This window comes from Phalacrocorax aristotelis, chromosome 9 (genome assembly GCF_949628215.1).
Source record: "Phalacrocorax aristotelis chromosome 9, bGulAri2.1, whole genome shotgun sequence".
NCBI lineage: Eukaryota > Metazoa > Chordata > Aves > Suliformes > Phalacrocoracidae > Phalacrocorax > Phalacrocorax aristotelis.
The window spans coordinates 2,921,288-2,943,516 of NC_134284.1; the positions used below are offsets into that span (position 1 = coordinate 2,921,288).

General features: G+C 36.4%; 1 protein-coding gene across 1 annotated transcript in view; it reads right to left on the reverse strand.

Annotated features, from left to right (window-relative positions):
• Positions 1-22,229, reverse strand: part of RYR3 (ryanodine receptor 3) — a 254,437-nt gene that overhangs the window by 78,381 nt on the left and 153,827 nt on the right. The window contains exons 41-53 of the mRNA XM_075103206.1: positions 20,600-20,732; positions 19,458-19,561; positions 16,377-16,512; positions 12,568-12,748; positions 12,009-12,114; positions 10,700-10,820; positions 8,800-8,969; positions 7,906-8,126; positions 6,135-6,225; positions 4,546-4,686; positions 2,582-2,763; positions 1,553-1,631; positions 107-196 (exon numbers count right to left, since the gene is read on the reverse strand). Coding sequence (XP_074959307.1) covers positions 107-196; positions 1,553-1,631; positions 2,582-2,763; positions 4,546-4,686; positions 6,135-6,225; positions 7,906-8,126; positions 8,800-8,969; positions 10,700-10,820; positions 12,009-12,114; positions 12,568-12,748; positions 16,377-16,512; positions 19,458-19,561; positions 20,600-20,732 — 1,755 coding nt within the window. The remainder of the gene's footprint in view (positions 1-106; positions 197-1,552; positions 1,632-2,581; positions 2,764-4,545; positions 4,687-6,134; positions 6,226-7,905; positions 8,127-8,799; positions 8,970-10,699; positions 10,821-12,008; positions 12,115-12,567; positions 12,749-16,376; positions 16,513-19,457; positions 19,562-20,599; positions 20,733-22,229) is intronic.

Here is a 22,229-nt window from a genome sequence, read left to right on the forward strand (position 1 = left end):
TTCTAGTCTGTCTCTCTTCCTGTTATAGCATATATTTGAAATTAGTTTTTAAAAGTATGAAAATGAATCTACTTTGTGCTAATGCAGCTGAAATTTCCTCTCTTACCTTTTCGGTTAAAGTTTTGAAAGGTCTTATTAGTGGGTGAGTCTTCATATTTTCATCCAGTGAAACACCATATTTCCATCCACTGTTAGTCTGAAAAAAATAAATATACTGAAATAAGAACAACATAGATAAGTAATGGCAAATTGGACAGTTTAGTTTGTCATATTGAACTACTAATCTACCCCAATAGCTATTCAGTGCCACAGAAATTTCTGTTAAAAGAGCATAAACCCATTTGTGGATACACCGGAACAAAATATGACCCCGACAGATTAGATGCCACCTATGAGTAGTAGGTCTCATGCAACCAGTTCTGCACCTAATATACATTGGCCCCTTCCAAATGGACTCACACATAACGAAGGTACTGGCTGAGGTAAAAAACGTGTCTCTGTTCTCTGGGAGGCTAGTCACCAACACAGAGAAGGAAATGTAACATTAACAGACCAAACACTAAAGAACGCAACTTTAACAAATCCTTTACCTTAAACAATATTAACTGAATTTGTGGTTTGAGATTAATGTGTTTTATGTAACATACATCGCCATATATATGTACAACTTTCTCTACAAATTTGCATAAATAGCCCCACACAACAGACCTCTTTTTCTATAGAACTGTTTTATAAAATTGCTATTGATTTGTTAATAATTGTTATAATAAATTATTTAACCCCACCTCTTTTTTTTTTTTCTTGAATGAAAGAGGTTTAAAATTCATACTTGGGTTGAATGAGTTACTTGTACCCAAATACTTCCAGAGTTATCAAAAACTGCAACAACTCCATCAAATCTCATTTTGCTCAAATTTAACTCTAAAAGTTATATTTATTGAGATCAAAATCTATTTGCAAAACGTAACACTAAAAAGGCCTTTGCTAAATGTTTCACTGTAACATTAAAAAGATAAAAAAAATCACTTAGCATAATATTGTCTTGTATTATAGCAATTTTGAGGTAGTGAAACAGAAACACAACACAGTGACAGAGCACTTGGAAAATTAGAGAGGAAATCAACACATAACAGCCTTCTTAAAGCTGAAAAGAAAGAAAAGCTATAACTACTTTTTCTGAAATAATAAAAAGGACATTAAACTTCCCAGGTACTCTCTTAAATAGCAGAGCTGCGGCACTAAAATTGAATCTCTGGGTCCCAGTCAAAAAATATCATTACAAGGAAAAATGAAGTTAAGATCTAGATAGTCTTAAAAAACCAACCAATCAAACAGTAAACAAAAAACAAGAAACCATGAAAAAAGAAAACAAACTCCAAAGCAAACCAAGTGCCCTTTTTTCATTCCCCTCAAATCTCTACCCTAATAAATAATTAACGCACTCCAAACAAGGGCCTATCAGTTAAACTGTCCAGTTTTTCTTTCAATATTCACCCCAGGTATTATTTACTAGTCCTTTTCTGACAGTTGCCAATCTTAAAAGAATTCCTACCTTATCAAAGGCCCATTTATCATGGGAGTGTTCCGCATACTTGCTGACAATATACTCCAACTTTTCAGGAAGTACGAGGCTGTAAACAAAGGGGAGTATAGTCATGCGATCACAAGTTACTGCAGTCTGATTTATGAAAAAAGGTCAGTGTAACATAGCGCTAATCAAAATGCTTCATCTCCAGATTAAAGCAAGACATTTGGCTTTGCAATTCCGTTTTTTTTAGAAGAAATGCCACAAGAAATAGCACAGCTATAATGGCATTTACAGGGAATCTTTAAATACATAACAGTTGCACTTATTAGCAACAGAAATAATGAGAAAAAACCCACCTGCTTCACCGTAACCTATAGGTATTTTTCTTGGTAATTCCTAATACAGGATAATATTAGTATGGATGTCTCACATTGCATAATGACGGAAGGGTAGGACTTTAACAGCAAGAATCACCCAGTGATCCTCAGTTCTTGAATATAAAAGTATTAGAAATCTGTATTTTAAAAGGACAAGGTTACTAGAAAGGCTAAGTCTTTATGATCTGTTTATTTTGCCCTTTCAGGTTGCTGCAGACCAATTCTCAAAACTGAGTGAAGATTTCATAAAAATCAGGGAAGAGGTCCATTGAATCACCTACCAGATTTTGATGATCTTGTACCATTTGTCATAGGCAGTCTAAATAATGACAGTATCAAATGTATTATAGGTGTATATATCCCAAACATTTGAACTATTAGGTAATAGGATACATAACAAGTATAGAATTTACTACGTACTCTGCAGATACAATATGGAAATATTTAACATCTGTACAGTGCTGAGAAGAAGATGTTTTATATCTGGTAAAGAGGATATGTTGCAGTGAAGTATGTAGCAGGAGGAAGCAAAAATCCCTATACTACTTCTGAAAGATTACTGCCCAGAAAGTAGTCAGTTACCAGCCAACCCTCCCTACAGAGGGGAAAAAATGGTAATAAGGAATAGTTTAAAAGTATTTACGAAAAAGAAATCACTATGATTTATATGACTCACTTTGCTGTGCTGACAGGTTTGGGATCAAAATTTCCTTCTGGATCCACTGAAGTCTGCTTTTCCAAAGTTGACCTAATTCGCGTATCTAAATAATCAGGGGGCAAGGCACCAGCTATGGCACTTAGACAAGGCAAAGCCATTCGAAAGAGCTCTGGATCATACTTCTGCAGGAGAGATAGGAACTGGTTGGAAAACCCAACAGAAAAACATGCAAAATGTTAGTGAACACCAAGCCGCCATATGTACAATATTAGAAGATGCAAACAAACAGTAAAGCACATTTAAAAATTAAGCACAGAGCAAAATTATTGCTGCATGACTTATTTTTCTTTATATCAACTTGATACATTTTTAAGACTACTCAAATTGACATCAAAGTATGCTGACACCTGTATAAGTATACTGAATACAAGTATGACTGTTAAGCTTTCTTTGAAAAATGATACAGCTTTAAAAGGCTTTAAGATCTACTGATGAACACTACAGTGCAAGAGTTTGATGTTATCATAATTATTTAATAAAGTTTTACTCAGATAGCACAGGTATCTCTTTGATGTTATGACACAGGCACCAATCAAGCATTTATAGGAAAAAAAAATTTACACTGCAAAATTACTTCTCTTGCTTCCCTATTAGAAAGACTATAGGCTTCTATAAATCTGAATTATCATTTTACATCAAGAAAATGCTGAAGAAAGATTTTAAGTTCCATTGAAAATACTTGCCGATAAAACTCTATGTTTATATCACAGCAAGCAGAATGTCTAAAATTTGCAGGCTTTCAGTTTCTCTAGTTTTGTTGCAACATTCTTTAGTGTGTATGGCACAAACAAAAGAAGTGAGATCACAGGGTAATTTGCTTCCACTAAACAGCTGGAAGCCATGAAAATACCAAACCTGTAAATATCTCAGTACAAAACCGAACAATGGAGAGCGCTGTAGATCAACAGATTTACACAACTCTCCTTCCATTGGACTAAAAACCATTTACAGAAAAATGAAATTGCTATTATAGAGGGCCACTAATACTGGCAGAAACATATCACCTTCATTTACCTGTAAAAAGCTAAGAGGCACTAATTGGAAACATTTCATTGTGTCGGGCCCTCCTGACGCTCTTTGCACTTGTGACAACCGTTAGAGAGGGGTAAATGTCACTAAAATTAAATAAAATAAGGCTTACAAAGCCATTTTAGAATAATGCAGAGATCATGTTAATTTCCACACTGTAAATCAGAACGCCTAGAGGAGCAATCATCTAAATCTGTTGATTGGAACAGGAACGTAAATTCAGTGAGATGCAATGAAAAAAATTCACTACTGTCCCACAGTGAGAACCTGATTTTTGAGCCCAGCGAAGTACAAAAATTATTAACTCAGAAAGGCATTTCTCCTATCAGAAATGTAACTTTTTCTTAATCAGAAATGATTAAGTATGAGTAAGTGAAAAAAAATCCCAAGATCACACTTTGGAACAGGAAAATAGAAGAATGTTGTATCATATTTCTGGGCAATAACCAGAAAACTAACAAAATAAAAGTGTAGGTTTGAAAACAGACAATGCCATTGTGCATACACCAACAATTTGACAAGCATTCACATACATTTCTTAAAATTAATTTTTTTTGTCAATAAGTATTTTTTAAAGTTTAGTAGAGCTAAGACAGGAGAGGAGACAACACTGACTTCTTAGTGCAGCAAGCAATCTTCCTCATTACTAGTGTAAGTCTATATGGGTACACCAAGACAAAGATTTGGCATTTCATTAGGTTGGAGAGAATCCTTCAAGATTCAGCATTCATTTTAAACTTAGACTGTTACTTCATTAAAAGCATTAATTGCCATATCTCCCATATTAGGTGAAAGAATTGCTAAAATAGGAACTTTCTGCACTTGGCATGGCAAATTATCTTTGTCATGCCTTTATAGTCATTCCATACTGTAATGTGAATTACAGTTATTACCTTATGAGACAAGGAATCAAATATTCCCCAGAAAAGTTTTTCAGTTAAATGTAATTCTTCTTCTGCTGCAATTCCATAGCTTCCCATTCCTGAAGGCAGACAATAATATTTCCAGCACTGCTCATAGTGATTTGTCAGAAGCTAGATTTTCAAGAAAATAAAAACGCAGGTAAAACATGGGTATTTAACAAAACAACACACTGGTTAGTGAACTCTGAATTGCCAGTATCTGTTTAATCAGTTAGATGAATGTTACTATTTATTTCTCTCTCTTCATTTCTAATGGCTCACAAAATCTTTTCCTCTTCTCCCTCTTTTTCAGAGAGCAATAGAGCCCATGCTGTGAAAGTATAAAGCCTGTATTATTCCCAGCTGCTGTGGTGGGATTCTCAGTGATAGTGAATACCAAAATTAGAGAATTTCAGGACTGTCACCATTTGAGTACAGATTAGCTCACAGGATCAAAACAGAGACAGTGAAATGGGTATAAAACGGGACATGAGAGATTCTGGTAAAAAGTTTTACAAACTCAAACTGATTTTACTTCTGTCATTAGTAGTTGATGGCCTCAGTATTATTCAAAATATTGCAAAAGACACCTACAGTAAATCCTTTTAGCTGTGCCTGCTCATCTACGGAAAACCCTATGGAAAGAACTCTTGTACACACAAGCTGTAACATACCAGTTAAAGACCTAGCATCTATGATTACTGGGGCACTTTCCACATCATTTCAAGTTTCTACTAATTTCTTCTTTAGAACTAAAAATTCCTATCCCATGGCAAATTCTAAAATTTCTTTTAGCATCAGACTAGAATCTTGACATTTTAATTTTTCCTGCAATTTTTTTTAGGAAGGGAAAATCATAATTAAAAACCCCAAATCAAACACTCCCTCTTCGCCATACTTTTGCTCCAAAATTACTGATGCTCCAGAGTATGTCTGTGAATCTGGCAGCTCTACTTTAATGTATGACAGAATTTCACTTCTGCCATAAAAAGGCCTATGGACCTATGATCAGGCCCTTTTATCCCAACAGGAACAGGAGGCAAACCTGACAGAATAATTCTAAACAGAAGTTATTTATTATCTCACAATTGTAATTCTCTATTTACAGAACAAGATGATGGATAAGACTTCAGTTAAAGACTGCTCAAAAATAAAAGGTGAATTCTATTCCCTGTATCCTATTCTCTGTAGACTTCACTCACAATTTATTCCAGGTCTGTGCACCCTACCAAGAGTTATTCTAGCTCATACAGCAGAAGGAGGAATATCAAGATAATGCTAACATTTAATTTGATACTTTCAAATACTCTTTTGCTGAAGCAGTGAAAAAGTCAACAGTTCACTGATCAAATTGCATAATCAACTTACTATATACTGTTTGCATTAGGCAAGATATCACAAAACCTTTAATCATTATATCCAATTTGAAAGACTTCATAAAACAATAACATAATCTTGTATTCAAAAGTCATTTCACATTGCTTCACCCTGCCCCATTCTCTTTTTAGAAACATGACTATAACAGATTATTGTGAAGCAAGTCTTATGCTGAATGCATGTACGGAAGGTAAAGCATTTACCTTGAGAGGCATTTTACAGTATTCATTGAGTAGGGGCACATCAAAAACCAGCCTTCTCAACAGCTGTTGTAGCATAGAGGGACGTAAGTGGCTGTAATTTTAAAAAAATAAAAATAGAAATTCTTAGTAAAATTCATACAGTCCAGGAAAAATGAAATAAAGATTGAAATCAATTTGCATATTGGAATTCAAATCACTCATTAAAAGTATTTTAAAAAACCCATGATAGGTGCCTAAGGAATCTCACTCTGCCTCATCTACATATAGAAGGAGTTAGCACAGAAAGGTCTGCTGTTTCTGGACTCTCTCAAGTAATAGACAACACGTATGATTGTGCCATATGACAGCAGAGGGAAGGATGCTGGATTTTTTTCAGAATACACAGAGAGGACAATCTAAGCAAAAGAAACAGAATATTATCCTAACACAATGGTTTCTGATATGACACTAAAAAGCAACAGAACACTCTAACTGAAATTGATGTGAGAAATACATTATGATTATTCTTATTTCAACTAGAAGACTGAATAAATTACCCAGCATTTCTGTTCTAGTTGTTCAGTTTCAGTGATCTATAAACTCAAAATCAATGTAAAAATGTCTCTCTCATATCTCCCCCTCAGTCATCACTTTTTTCAGGCTGAAGTTTCCTGGCCTAAGTGGTTCCAAAGGAGTGAAATTATTTCTTATATTGATCCCTTTTGTTAGGGTTTTCCAAATCTTTTCCATTTCTACTATATCCTCTTTTTGGCAGGGGTCCAGTGCTATGCACAAACTGAAAATGTACATTGCATTAGTAATTTCACGGTCTGCTGCACAGACAAGTAGCACTGGAGTTTACGACAAAGATCAAGAATTATGATTCAGTTGGCAAATCTACATTTCAATTCCTGATCTAACTTCAGTGATCAGTTCAGTTTTAGGATTTGGAGAGTGGGGTGTAGTTTTTCTTCCCCCCCATTTTTTTTTTTTTAAACTACAGCTAAGGTTCCAGGGAAGGGCCACCAAGATGATCAGAGCACTGGGAAGCTGCTATATGAGGATAGGCTGGGAGAGCTGGGCTTGTTCAGCCTTGAGAAAAGGAGGCTCAGAGGGGATCTCATCCCCATGTACCAGTACTTAGGGGGCAGCTATAAAGAAGATGGAGACTCCCTTTTTACACGGAGTCCCATGGAGAGGACAAGGGGGGATGGACACAAGTTGCTCTTGGGGAGATTCCGATTGGACACGAGAGGGAAATCTTTCACAGTGAGGACAGTCACCATTGGAATGATCTCCCCAGGGAAGGGGTTGACTCGGCCACGTTGGGCACCTTCAAGAGTCGTCTGGACAGGGTGCTGGGCCATCGTGTCTAGACTCTGCTCTTTCTAGAAAGGTTGGACTAGATGATCCCTGAGGTCCCTTCCCGCCTGTGAGTCTGTGAAACCACAATCAGAAATACAAACATGTCGATCCCTTAAATCCCCATCGTGTGCTCACTGTCAGATCATTTTTGGTAATTACTGGGGTTTTGTTTTTACAAATAATCAGAATTTATCCTGTATTACCATAAAGCGCATATAAACATGACAGCTTGTACAATGCAGTATGCATAACAGAAAAATTAAATCCATTTTCTCTTAAGAAAAAATAAATCTTATTATACACTCTGGTGATTTATTTCATGTAAGAATAAAATAGTCTTAGTTCTACATTATACACAAAGAAATAAATTATTAAAATACATCTACTGCACAAAGGAAATAATTTTGTACACAGGTATTGTACATACTGGCAAATAGCAAGCAGGCATTCTTCAATAGTGTCTCTTTGTGCTTTTGTAAGGGAACGTCCCTTGGATAACCTATATATTGTGTGGAGCATGGAGTCAACCAGAGAGGCGTGATGCTCTGTTCCAGAAAAGAGGGGAGCACATCTTTTGAGTAACGGAAACACAGCTGAGCAAATATATCTGTTTAGCGCGAGAGCTGCCTCTGTGGTGCTTAGAGAAACCTGTATGAAGCAGTAAATGGTTGTTAGTATCATATGGAATAAAGGTTAATAAATATGAAGTCTATAAAATTTAATCATGAAATACTCCTTAAGTCCCCTTAGTGGCTGTGTGCTAACATGATATTCCTAGTATACACATGAGGACAAAAACTATTGTTTTTTGAACTTGAGAAAACACAAGTCATCCACTGACCTCCTAACTCTTGCCCCAGTGCACTCCGAACCAGTAGGAGCAAAAAAATAATATGCAGCTTCTCTCTTTAAATAGGTTAGCAAAAAACACGAAGCATTAAGTAGCACTTTTCATCTCACTTAATTTCTTCATATCTACACATATATGAATTTTCAGTGTAATTCTTGGAAACACACATGAAATAAAAGTAATTATTAGACCTATACAGTATATCCAATGTACTTACTGTATGATTAATGTAAGCCTGTATTAAGTTTCAAACTACATTACACTGTTGCTTCATAAGGTGATACTGAATGCTTAAATCACTTAAACTCTATAAATTAATAGTATCTGAATTATTACTCTTTGTATTTATAGCGAGCCTATACTACCCCTTTTTTTTGTAAAAAAAAGATCTTTTGAATTGAAGTTCCATCTTATACTTACAGAGCCACTATATCCAGCCACTGCACCTAAACTCCATGGCAAAATACTTACTGTATCCAAAGAGGCAGAGGCTCTTAAATCTGGTAAAAATCCAACTTCCAGCAGGTGAAGGAGGAAGCTTTGGTCCTTAATACCATAAACACGGTCCAAGAAGAGTACCATGGGTGCTTTATGATCAGGACAGAAATTTGCAGACATGTCTGGCTCGTTTACCGTGCCATCTACACAAATATATAATGCAATTTTTAGCAGTATATAACTGATAAAGCAAGAAACACCAAGACAATGAAAGACCCTATAATTACAGTTAATGTGTAAAATCACATGTTCATTGAAAATTATATTTTTGTTCGGTTTTCTTGTGTGCTGAAGAAGAATACTAATTTTTTATTATTCAAAACCCCTATTATTTTGTCATTTATTAACATTTCACTCTTAAATAAAAGCTTAAGAATGAATGGTAAAGTATTCTACTTGCTTCATTATTATCAGAGAGAATGTTTATATGCTAAAATTAAACATACAGCAACTGTGAAGTCAAAGAAGGTTAAGGATTTTAATTTTTGTCTCCTGTAAATTAGACTAGAAAGAACATGTAATCCAAGGGAAGACAACAATAACACAGAAGTTATCTGTGTATTAGATAAACCATCTCTGACTAAAAGGGAATAGATAATTCCTGTGAAACAGAAAATACAACAGAAGGAGGATAAAGTTATTTTGCCCTAGAAGAAAATGACAGACTCGTAGTTTATAGCCCATGGAACATGGAGAAATTAATAGGAAATATAGAGATCACATGCCATAAAAACCTCATCCTCTGTTGGGTTTATGCTTTATAGAAAATTTCAGTTTGTATGGTTATCTTGGAAGTTATTTTGCGGAAATAGATCCACCCTGGATAACCACATCAACCACTTCTAGGAAGGAATCAGCAGTCGCGTAACAAACAAGAGCACCACCATCAGTAAACCTCTGCATTCTGAACCCTGATTTTGAATTATTTTTGAGTTCCAGAGTGAAGAAGGTGAAAACTCAAGAGTCTTCATTGACTTTAACAGGTAGTGCTATAAGAAGGCTCTTAGTTCTACTGACAAAAACTCAATTTCAACCTCGATGACAGGTAGGGATCCAGGTACAGATTGGCAGCCATGCAGTTTGATGCGGAGAGAGCAGCAGGTCCCTGCCATGCCCTGGGTTCAGGTTTTCTATGTGTACGCACAGTACACAGTGTTTGGGTCTTCAGAGAGTAGTCTCATTCTCCAGAGGTGAGAATGGATGAATCAGAATAGTAAGAAAAACAGACAGGTCCTACAGCAACAGAGCAGCATAGCCTCAACTTCACAGTGGCAACCCTTGAGGTACTGAGGACAGAAATCTTGGGGAATGAGTGTCTACTTGGGAAGGAAGGATCTAATCTCTGAAGAGAAGAACCACTCCTCCACCCTATGTCAGTATGTCCCACTGCACATAGGATTCTCCTGTGGTAGACAAGGTCTCCAAGGATATGAAGAAGCAGACAGTGGAAGTGGGAGGTTGCTGTATTAAGCACTAAGCTGAGTAGCTTCATGATGTGCAAGAGGATTCCATGATAACTTGTCTATACCTTATGGGAGGACCTTGTGGAGGCAGGCAGAGATCTTTAGTCTCAAAGGATGTGTGAGATAGTGGTGTAGAGAAGAGGGATTTAGTTAGATTGATTAAGAAAGGGGGAATCCATTCATTAGTTTGATCCTGTAAAGTATTTCTTATGTTCTTACATTCTCTGCTCCACAGGAGTATCTGTTCTACTGGAGCAGCTCTAATTGATACATATCTGATTAAAATCTGAAGAACAGTTCTCTGCTTGTGCTCAACTCCAATAAAACTGCTCTCTTTTACACCTAAAAGCTTATGTGCTATGAGATTTCTACAAAAGGATGAACGGGTCTAATAAAAGTATTGATGTTACCTTTATTAACTGTTGACAGCTTTAGTGGTATACTTATAATCCCAACCAAATCTTCAGTTGGCACTAGAGATCGAAGGATTGACCTGATTCGAATAGCCTCCCCTTTTCCACTTTGAATAAGCTGTTAGAAAAAGTTTATCAGTTAAGAAATTTAGTACTGAGGAACAGAAGAAAAAAATTTCCCCAAACACAAACATTAATACGATTTTTTTCAAACACTGGAAAAAATGCACAGAAATTAAATTTCTCCCAGCACTCTAATGGAGTTGCCAATTTTCAGCTGATCCTAATTTTGAATCTGTCCTAATTTTGACATCGTATCAATAATTTCACAATATTATAAATTCAACACATTATTATAACACAAAAAAACCCCACATGCATAAGATTCCTAAACCAATCAGATAAAGTGATAAAACTGAATATTTCTGAAAGTCTGATGTTACTTACAGAACATACAGTGGCAAATTTTGAGCTTGCCTCTTCACACTATGAACAGATGCAAACCTGTCTATGCATTTTTCTATTATTTCCATGCAGTAAAAATTTCAAAAAGCATTAACAAGGTAACCATTTCAACTTCTAGCAGAAATTAAGTATTCACAACCTGTGTCTCTCAAAATCTCTTCTGGTGATTTTCTTAACATGAAACTATCATCTCTGGCAACAGACAGCTACATACAGCTTTACAGCTAATAATAGCTTTGGTAATAGTAAGTAAGGAGGCTACAAGCCAAATCTTTTGCTTCTTGTTGTGTTGAGATACATACTGCATTTTCAGCTGGATTTATACTACTAAAGAATTTTAAATACTGACAAGCAAAAGTCAGTCTAACTAAAACCAAGCCTTGCATTTGCCTGTTACAGATATTACACTCAAAACAGTTATTTTACACATTTTTCTATATATTCCTGTGGTGTAGATACCATAATTCATCAGCACACAAAAGCAGCATGGTATCACATTCTTATAAAAATTATTTTTATGGCTTTCTAGAGAACAGTAAAAGGCCAGTTTCAGAAACTTCATTGTAGTATAAATGTGCAACACTAGTAGTTCATCTTTGCTTTGATTCCATATTCACATAAGACTCCTTAAAATTTTAGACAAATAAAAAAGCATAAGGAATCAAAAGACCATGATTCTTTATAAACAGCTTGCAGGGAACACATCTGTCTAGATACAATGAGAAATGCAATAAAGCCCACCTCCTGAAGGGAAGAAGCCTTTGAACAGAGAACAGTTTAGTTAGGCGTGCGGTTCTCTTTACAGGCCTACATTTCTCAGCAAGTGACAAAATGAACTTACATGCATTTCTGGTGCACAGCGTCCAAGTAAATCTATGAGAGCTGAGTAAAATGACATGATTGCATTGCCCATGTGCACAGTCTCCTCCTCCTCCTCCTCCTCCTCACTAGAAGGCAAACAATACCAGTGAGCATTTTTGTTGATGTAAGTTTATAGCTCCTCTCTGGAGCTAGATCCATGATCCAGAAACTACTAATCAGATATACTAATTTCTTCTGGCTCTGGATTACAGGGTTTTTATCCCTAGAGTAAGCATGCAATTGAACAGTAATAACTGACTTCACATGAGCCTTCCATCCTCCTCTTTCACTTTACATTAGCTTCATTCCTTCTCCTTTGCTTTGCCCTTCAGGCTTCTTCTCTTCTGTAATTCTTATTCCACTTTTACCTAGCTCATGCTTTATGAATTCCATATGACAACTGCTTGTGGGTGTGAATCTCTAATGCTCTATGTTTGTATAATGCCTTACACAACAGGGCTGATTATCCACATATTGCAAGCGTGATTAAACCAGCTATTAAATCGTCATTTGCCAAAGCAGCATTCACATTTGCTTACCCTTCTCTTTTATATGCCTGGGAGGGAACGTCACGAGCAGGATTCTCTGAAATCCTGATAGCTTCCTGCATAGCTGCCAGCAAACCATTTCCTCCTTCTCCCCTAAGGTCTGGTCCAAAGCACTCTGGCCGTCGAATAAGGAGCTTGACAACAACACTTGCATTTTCCTCAACACTTTCACCTGAGGACCAAAAAGCACTATACATTCTTTCTCCTGAAAGGTATCCTTAAGCCAGAAGAAAACAGCATTTTCCCCTAAATTTTACAAAATATAAAACAAACCCTCATCCTTATTTTTGAAAACAAAATTGTATCAAGTTGGCAGAATTGGATGTGCTTTATCAAAAATGTACCGAGGTTAAAAGTGACAGTGTAGACTTGCCTTGCAAAACTTTTACTATACTCAGGCTAGAAAGGTTCACTTTAGAAGGTTAATTTGCTTTTTATGGCAAAGACTACTCTCTCTTGTACTAATAGTCCCAAGAGGCAAGAAGTCTGCTGTTGGGGAGGGCAGGAAGGAGGTTTTGACTCCAGCCAACTCTCCCAGCCTCTCACTCTCCCCCCACTCCTGCAGGACAGGGAGAAAATAGAAGGAAGGTGTGATGACTAATAGATTGAGATGACAACTGCCTAATAGTGAAACCAAAAGCTATGCATGCAAGAAAAGCAAAAAGTCAAATTCAGTCACTACTTCCCAGGCAGACATTTAGCCCAATCCTAGAAAGCGGGGCCTCATCATGTGTAATGGCTGTTTGGGAGGACACGCGCTATAACCGCAAACGTTCCCCTCCTCCTCCTCCTCTCCTTGAGATTGTGTTGCTGAGCACAACATCATGGTATGGAATATCCCTTTGGTCGGTCTGCGTCAGCTGTCCCTGCCGTGTCCCCTCTCATCCTTTTACCCACCCTGAACCTACTCACTGGGGTCGGGGAAGCAGGGGAAGGGGCAGAGTGGGGAAAAAAACACATAAGGAAGCTTTCATGCTGCACAAGCACTGCTCAGCAACAGCCAAAACACTGGTATGTTATCAACACTATTTTAGCCATAAATGAAAAGCACAGCACTACACAGGTTGCTATGAAGAAAGTTAACTCCATCCCAGCCAGACCTAGTACAGGGCAGGAGAGTTATCTGATTTTTAATGGACCAACTGAATCAAAGAATATTGCTTAACATTATGTCCTTAGTACTTCATCAGTGGAAAACTCATCTCAGAGTTTAATCTTGTCCGTATGACTAAAGAATAACAAATTGTATTTTAGGTTAAATATACATACAGTAAAATCTCTGATTCTTTCTACTGCATGTTTACATATTCGTCAAATTTTCTGCTCACTACTTAAAGCCTGAAATCGATTACTTCATCTTTTCTATATACAAAAATCACATTAAAATCAGTTTTAAAGGCCATGGCTTGCCTGAAACAATCCTATTTATAACAGCTTTGTGTGGAAGAATGTATGCATATTTGAAAAGGGGAAAGAGTGCATTTAACTACTGTATAAATTCAGTACAGGCAGACAAGTTGTAATCTAGATGTTTGCTGAATAAAAGTCATTAGGAAAAGGAACCTTCATATAAACTCTTTGTACGTAACTAACTGCTTTGTGGACTGTAGTTAGTGGCACATGGAAGCATGATAGGAATAACAATTGGGTCAAAAGCTCAGCTTATGGTTAAATGCAACTGTTTAGAAATTCACAGTGGCTACCTTATAAGAATACTGATAATCTGTAGGATGATATGAAATTAACAGGACATGTAGGATGAAAACAAATTACAGGAAAAGAAACTCTTCACAGTCACTGAACTTGTGATGTCCATAGCTTGGATCATCAGTATCTATATTTTACGTGCAAGCTACAATACTAAACCAGTACAAAAATGCAAGTAGCAAGCTTATATTAAGCTGAATGTTGCAGCTTTAGCAGCCACCAAAAAAGTGGGACTAAAAACTGTGGTTTAGCTGACAGCACCAGTGGTGCTACCAGGAAGTCAGAGTCAACAGAAGGCAATGGTAGGTGAGATAACTGAGACTGACTGGCTCTAGAAGGAGCAGCTAATTACTTTAAACATGTAAGTCTTGTATTTTTCCCACTTAAAACACTGGTATGATCTTGATATGGAACACAGGATGAGAAGAAATGGCCTCAAGTTGCAGCCGGGAGGTTTAGATTGGACATTAGGAAAAATCTCTTCACTGAAAGGGTTGTCAGGCATTGGACCAGGCTGCCCAAGGAAGCTGTTGAGCCACCGCCCCTGGAGGTGTTTAAAGGATGTGGAGATCTGGTCCTTAGGGACATGGTTTAGTGGTGAACTTGGCAGTGTCAGGTTTACAGTTGGACTCAATAATCTTAAGGGTCTTTTCCAACCTGAATAATTCTATACCCTCCCTACTGACTTTGCACAGATTCTGTCTTTTTTTTGTCTTCCTTTCTCCTTTTCATTCACCTTATTTTCATACCACAAGGAAAAAGCATGATTTTAAAACTTAGTCAACAATTTTAGTTTCATTTGGTTAAAATCTTCTAAGTGAAGGTTTTTAAAATAATGAATTAAGTACAATCTGATCTCAAAAAGATTCACTACATACCTGTCTATAGATATGCAAACAATCAACAAAACACGCACAGCTTTCAGCTACAGTTACCAGATGCCCCTGAATCCTTGGATGTTTCATGTATTTTTTTGAGAAGGCAAATACAAAACCCCTTTAAAAACTGTAAGGTGCTGTTTGAATTGATCTTGCAGAATCAAATAGCAAATACAAATAAAATTATAAAATGTAACTAATTTTCAGTTTAACAGCAGCCCTACCAATATTGTTTTGAGTGGCTTATTTCCAATACAGTTTAGATCGAGATGTTAAAAATTTATCTTAATTTACCACAGACTTAGGTAATGAACATACTTCAGGTATGTTTACTAAACTTTAGAGTAAATATATTTATTGTTTCTGTTTTAGGTACCATTTGCTTATTTCAGACCAAGAGTATGTGAACAGAACAGCCAAAATCTAAAAGCTAGACTGTTTAAAATTACTTCCCTTCTGGCTGTCCCTAGCTGTCCTTTAAAACACTTTCCACGTTGGCAGAGCAGATACATGGTGAACAGGCAAATCTTTTGATCTCATCTAATGTCTAATCTAAATTACTAGTTTGATGAAAAAAATACACACTGTAGGTTGCTTTTTGTTTAGTTGCATTCAGATAATCTAAATTTGATTTTAGCATATTTATTTAATAAATTTCACAAGGAAATTGTCCACAGAAGCGAGTATAAGGCAGTTATCAAAGGAGAAGATTTTTTCTTTTTTAAGTCACCAGATTTAAGGTACACAGGGTGCTTTACAAACACTGATCCCTCAGAACTATGTAAACACGTGACCTACTGGAAATTTGCTTTTTGTAATGCAAGGTGCCTTAATTACAAACATCTAAATCTCATGGTGGTATAGTGGCCAAGAAAGGTCTAAAATCAGTGCTCACTGGTTATGTTTATAACCAGTATATGTGGTATATGTAAATACCACAGTTTACTTACTGAAAGAATTCCTAACATCATTTGCTCCCTTAACAGGTTACTCTATTAAATTATGAAAGTTGCAAAAAGAGTAAGGAAACTAACTAACTGCAACTAACTGAAGATTCAAAAAATTACACTAAGGTTCATATATCAATAATCTTGTATTCGTAATGAGAACAGTATGCGTTAACCTCTTTTCATCCATTAACACATTTTCATGGTTAGAAAAGTAATTTTAAGGAAAGCTTTTGATGGAATTTGGATGCCAAGAAATTATACTTACTGTTAACAAAGACTGCAAATCTTAAGAATGACAGGTAACGTTCACCCTCTATTGGATTCCATCCAATGTCTGGATATCCTTTAGCCAGCAATACCGGACAACTTTGCAGGCCACAACCTGCCAGGTAGGTAACAACCTACAATGCAGAAGCAATCATTTATTTGTGTGTTTAGAACTATATTTCTAAAAATAAGTATGAAACAAAACAAACATAGTAATTTTTTTTAATAAGGTTTTTATATCCTGGGTGTTCCACCTGAGAAACTACCAACGTAGCTCATTATCGCATTAGTCTTAGTTTCTAGTTCTTGCTTTTTATGATGGCGAAAGAAAGTCAAGCACTCTTTATTTCTGAAGTTACCTAATTATATGATGACACAACAATACAACATGAATAAATGTGGAATGTGAAAGTAGAATAAAATACTGTGGAATTGAGATCTTTTTTTACAGTACATAACAGTTAAAGTACTATTTAAATATCAGTGAACAGTTTTAGGAGTCTGAAACCAGAAAGATTAAAATTTTTGGTGTTATGTAAATTCCTAACACAGCGTTTCTTATCAAGAAATATTCTTAAAGAAATATCTTTATGAGAAATCTTTGATAAATGATGACAAATTTCATTAACTATAGTAAACTGCATTTCTGAAACATGTACAGAATGATTCCTCAATCATTTAGAAGGAAATTTGCAGAAACAATTTGCCCAAACATGTGATTTTTTATTTTACTTAGAATACACAAAGGACGACAAATGAACATGATTATAGTACTTAAATATATTTTGAAATAGGCAGTGAACATCAGGAACCCTTCATGAACCTGTAAAAAGAGATGCAAATTATCATTTCTTACAAAGGCAGGCAGCCAAAAACAGGTGGCAAAAGGGAGATAGGTTTTTCTATTTGGAAAAGGGAGATACGTTGTTCTGCTCAAGTGCCCTATAGCAATTCCACCATCCATGAGAACATTTTTAGTCGTGACCTAATGCCCTAAGAGAGCAATTAGTTATGAATTCAGGAAGATAACTTCTAGCTCTGCTGATACAGTATATAAGTTGCCTCCAAAAGGCTGCGACAGAGGAAAAAGGGGCTGATGTGAAAATTTTTCTTATTACAGTATGCAGTAAGGAAGTGACTCGGTGGAAAACGGATGCAATTCCTAACAGGACTCGATAGTTTTCTAGTATCAGTTCAGAAGATATGAGTGAACACACACTTGTAGGACTCTAGAGATGCAGCTCGTATAGCATGTGAGTTGACTGGCAGAACAATCTCTTCTCCCGTATCTTTTCAGATTTTATAATGTGACTACCAAACACCATAATTTTATTCTATTCAGAATTTACTACAGTAAGTCGCCAGATTGTGGGATACTTTTCTTGTGCAATCCTCTACCTTCCACACAGTCACACATTTGCAGCAAAAAGAGATCAAATTTGCAATGACGAAAGTTCAAAAGTTGTTATTTACATGTAATTTATTTGCTTTAAACACAGGCTTTATGGCACAAACTTCAGTCACACAGAAACGCCGTATCACTGTGTGAGTAGGTTATGTATGTCACATTCATCGAACTGATAGCCTAAACAACATTTTTTTTTCTTGTTATTCAGTATATAGATTTATTTACTGAATAACATCCATATAAAGCATGAGATAAAGTTATTGACTTACCAAAGTTAATACATTACAGGCAATACATTACCATTCTTACAGCTAAACAACCAAAGAAATTGGGAAGCCCAGTCTGAGACACAGACAGCCTGATTTTTCAGCATAAAATACTGTGTATGTTGCAGCTGACCTGTTACTGTTTGAACATTCAGCACATGTACAGTGCCGAGTACTCCAAGGTAAGTAATCAGTAAATGAGGAACAAGCAGTTAATGGTCAACAGTGAAATTCCATTTAAGTGACTTGCCCTACAGTATTTCCACTTCCATGAAAACAGAAGACAGTCACTGGTAGCCTTCCAGTCACTAGTGGCATATCCCAAGGGTCAATGCTGTTTAAGATCTTTATTAACAACAAGACAAGGTGCACTCTCAACAATTTTGCAGGCGGTACAAAACTGATAACTGTTCTAAACACCACCTTTATCTACTTAGTATATTTCTGTGCTCTCTCATACCCTTCCCATTCATATTCTTGTCTCTGTCTTCTCTTAGCTATCCCCATCACATGTCCATTTATTTCTATTTCCCAGCTTTTCCTTTCCCACAGCATATGGTGACCACAACCATCCTCACAACCGATTCTACTCTCATCACAGGATTCTCCCAAACTGCACAGAGGCTTCTCCTATGAGAGGGTGTCATTTAGGTGCTTAACATTTCTCCTCCATTCATTTTAAACCCTCCCCTCTGTTTTCTATTCCCCAGTGCTGTGTCAGCACATATCACACTTCCTTTCCCTGCCTTCCTCCTCTTCTGACTGTGCACCCATCTTCCAGCTCTTAATCTGTTTTCCTTCCTGGATATACAAAGAACCCTCATGCTGTTTATTGTATCCTTTTACCCACCACTTCTAGTTCATCCTGCCTCTCCTCACATTTCCCTTTATTCTTAACCACTGCCAATGACCTGAGTCTTGAATTTAGTTTGCTACTGCAACTACCCTTAAAATCCTGTTCCAACTTCCCTTCTTCAGATACCTGCCCTTCCATTCTCTTAGCTCTTACCTCCATCCCCAACAACCTCTATGATTTAAGTCAAAGTACCTGCTTCCTTTCTTCACATTCTCTTCATAATTTTCAAATTTGCCCCTCCCCAATGTTTCCTGATATTCCTTTCTCCTGTTTCACGCCTTTTTTCTTGTCATCCTTTCTACCTGCTAACGATAGTGAAAGGATGCAAAACACAGAAATAAATCTCTTTTGCTGTGATTCCCACTAAGCATAAAGCAAAATCAGGGAAAATACTGCTCGGTCAATCTTACCTGGAGACAGCACATACCTAGAGCAACTGTTTCTGAGGAGATCATATCCAAAAACTACTATCACCAAACTTGCCCGTTTCCCTTCTAGCACAGGTGCACTATTTAATAAATAGGTAAGTAAGTCAGACTGAGCACCTACTTTATCGAGATCTGGCTCCTCCAATGCCAGTGCGAGCTCATTGTTGTCCATTACAGAGGCTGCTGCAACATCTAGTGGTGTCGAACCTCTCATTGAAGGAAATGCTGCAGAAGAAAGTTAATATACAATGATTAAATCCAGTTTGCAGTAATCACAGTCATACAGCAGAGGGCAGCAATCACACTGGAATCTAGAACATAAATATATCACCAGTAGGTTGTATGGCTGTTCTTCAATTAAGAACAAGGTTAACTGTTTTGACAAACGTTAAAATAAATGCTGAAATTTTTTTCTGACTTGACATCCATATCTATAAGCATATTCAACCACGCTGGTTTTAAATGCAGATGAAGAAATCAGTATTAACAACATAACAAATCAGAGGAATATTATACTATTTCTTTAGCAGAGCAACATGCTGACTGTGTAATTCTGCACAACATATCAATTCAAGATTTTAAAACATGCCGGTATTCAGCTAAAAGAGATATTTTCAAGCTTCAGTGTTTTTGTTTTGTTTCTTTTAGTCTTATCCCATTTTCTGTGCTCAATATTGGCAAATGCAGGTACCAAAATAGTCACCATGCACAGATAAAGCACTGTGAAATCACATGCTGTCGTGCCTTGCTATACCTTATTAATACAGCCATCTATCTATCCAAGACAATTTTCTTTGTGTTACAAACTCTGAAGCACACACATTAAAAACATACAGTTAGTGTTCCATCAGAAAAATATGAAAATCACATCAGTGGCCTAAACTTTAGAGGGAAGGGAAATGAATCTAGAGGAAACAGACAGGCACCATAAAAGGGTTAATTTAATCTTAGATTTCCAGTCACAACTATTTTGAATGGAAAAAAATGTCAAACTGTATGGATTTAATCCTAAACTTTACAACTTATTAAAAAACACAAATTTAGACTACTCTGTTTCTAATACACTTCACAGACACATAAGGATGGAAGGAAAATGGGAAAAATGAGTTAGAGGTGAAACCACAAAGTGGTTTAAGCTTCAGAGAGGCTTCATCATATGCTTCAATTTGCTATACAAAGCAAACTGAAAGACTGTATCACTAGTCTTGTGATGTCACAGTTCCTTCTGGTCTTGCTTTTAGCTGTTACAGCTACATGACGTACCCAGTCCAACACTGCTGTTTTCCAGTAGGTAACTAAGATGCTCAAACATGGCCTTCTGGTTTTGACGACTAATTCGACAGAAGTAGCACAGGAATCGACAACAGCTTGCCACCATCTTAGGAAAAACGATCTGCTGAAGGAGGAAGTTGACAAAGCAGTGAAATATGTTAATTACCAATCTGTTCCGATTCTTCGGCCTGCACTCCTAACATGGAAAGCATAGTGGAGTTGCCAAGGTGATAAGCAGCTGACAGTTCCTTTGCTTCTAACTTAACAAAGGAGCCGTGTTTCCTTTTAGCTTTTGTATTCGTTAGGCCATTAGGCTTAAAATGTTGAAGAATCATTTTGCAGAGGACTACAGGGGACATATAAGGGGAAAAATGGAGAAGTAACTCTCTTCGAAGCAATGTGAAGAGTAGAAAATGCAGTTATACAAAAACTCTCCGTTATGCTCAATCCCCAATATTAGATCACAGCAGAATAAAGAACATTCAAGAACCTTAGTTTATCCTCCCATACTACAATAAGAATATACAGTCTTCATATAAAACATTTCTACAAGACTCCTATGTTGTTCAATGCATAGGCCTGATAAGATAAAACAAAGCATAAAATTGGATTAACTACCCAATACTTTTAAAACCAAAACCAAATGAAAAACTCCCAACACTTTACTTGCTGCACATTACGTGCAAAGATTTCTCCTCTGAAAATAAAATTATTTCATCTGTAGCACTCATGAAAGAATGCTTCACCAAGTGCAATTAGTCATAACATCTTCTGAGCTGAACAAGTTATGCCATTCTCACGTTTTACTGAAAGGAGCTGAAAGAACAAGATCAAAAATCACGGGACAGATTTCTGATGCCTTTTTAAGGGTTTTTTCTATCTGATTTATTAAATGTACCATTATATAGCACTTTTTCTGAAGTGTCAAATCCTGTTGCAGATCTACGTCCTAAGGATACTCACAAAATTAATGAGAAACTTCATTACCATCCACGAGAATTGTTAAATAAATTGACTGGCACCCTTTAGGCACAAGGAGTAATATGTTCTATATATGATATATATTCTATAATATCCAGGGTGGTATCTAAGCGTTTTAATTACAATATCATGGGTTTTTTCTTCCTATGACATCCTGCCTCCTTCACTTCATACCTTTCAACTATAAATAATATTGCTTATACTTTATTATAACAAAGTCTAATAAATATTGCCTTCTTTACAAGACAACTCTAATTCACTCTGAGAAGTGCAACCTTTTCACTTAATGGGACAACAATCTTGAAAGAAAAGCGATTATGTAATAAAAAGCTATATGACATGTATTATCTTTCCAGGACATCAGGTGCACTTCCTAACTTCCAGAGACTCGATTAACTGTAGTTTTACTTCAGCACAGTTTTTTGCTAATATATGTGGCTCATTTGCCTATTTCAGTCATGAAGGAGCTATTACGTACAAGCAGCATTATATATGATTTCTGTTCCTAAATGTAGGGTAGCTGAAAATGAATTAAAAACATTCATTCATTCATGAGAACATTCAACAAAGATTCCACAACCCAAATTTACAGGGATTTTAAAAGAATGTGTGACATAATTTTGTTTAGAAAATTACAGTA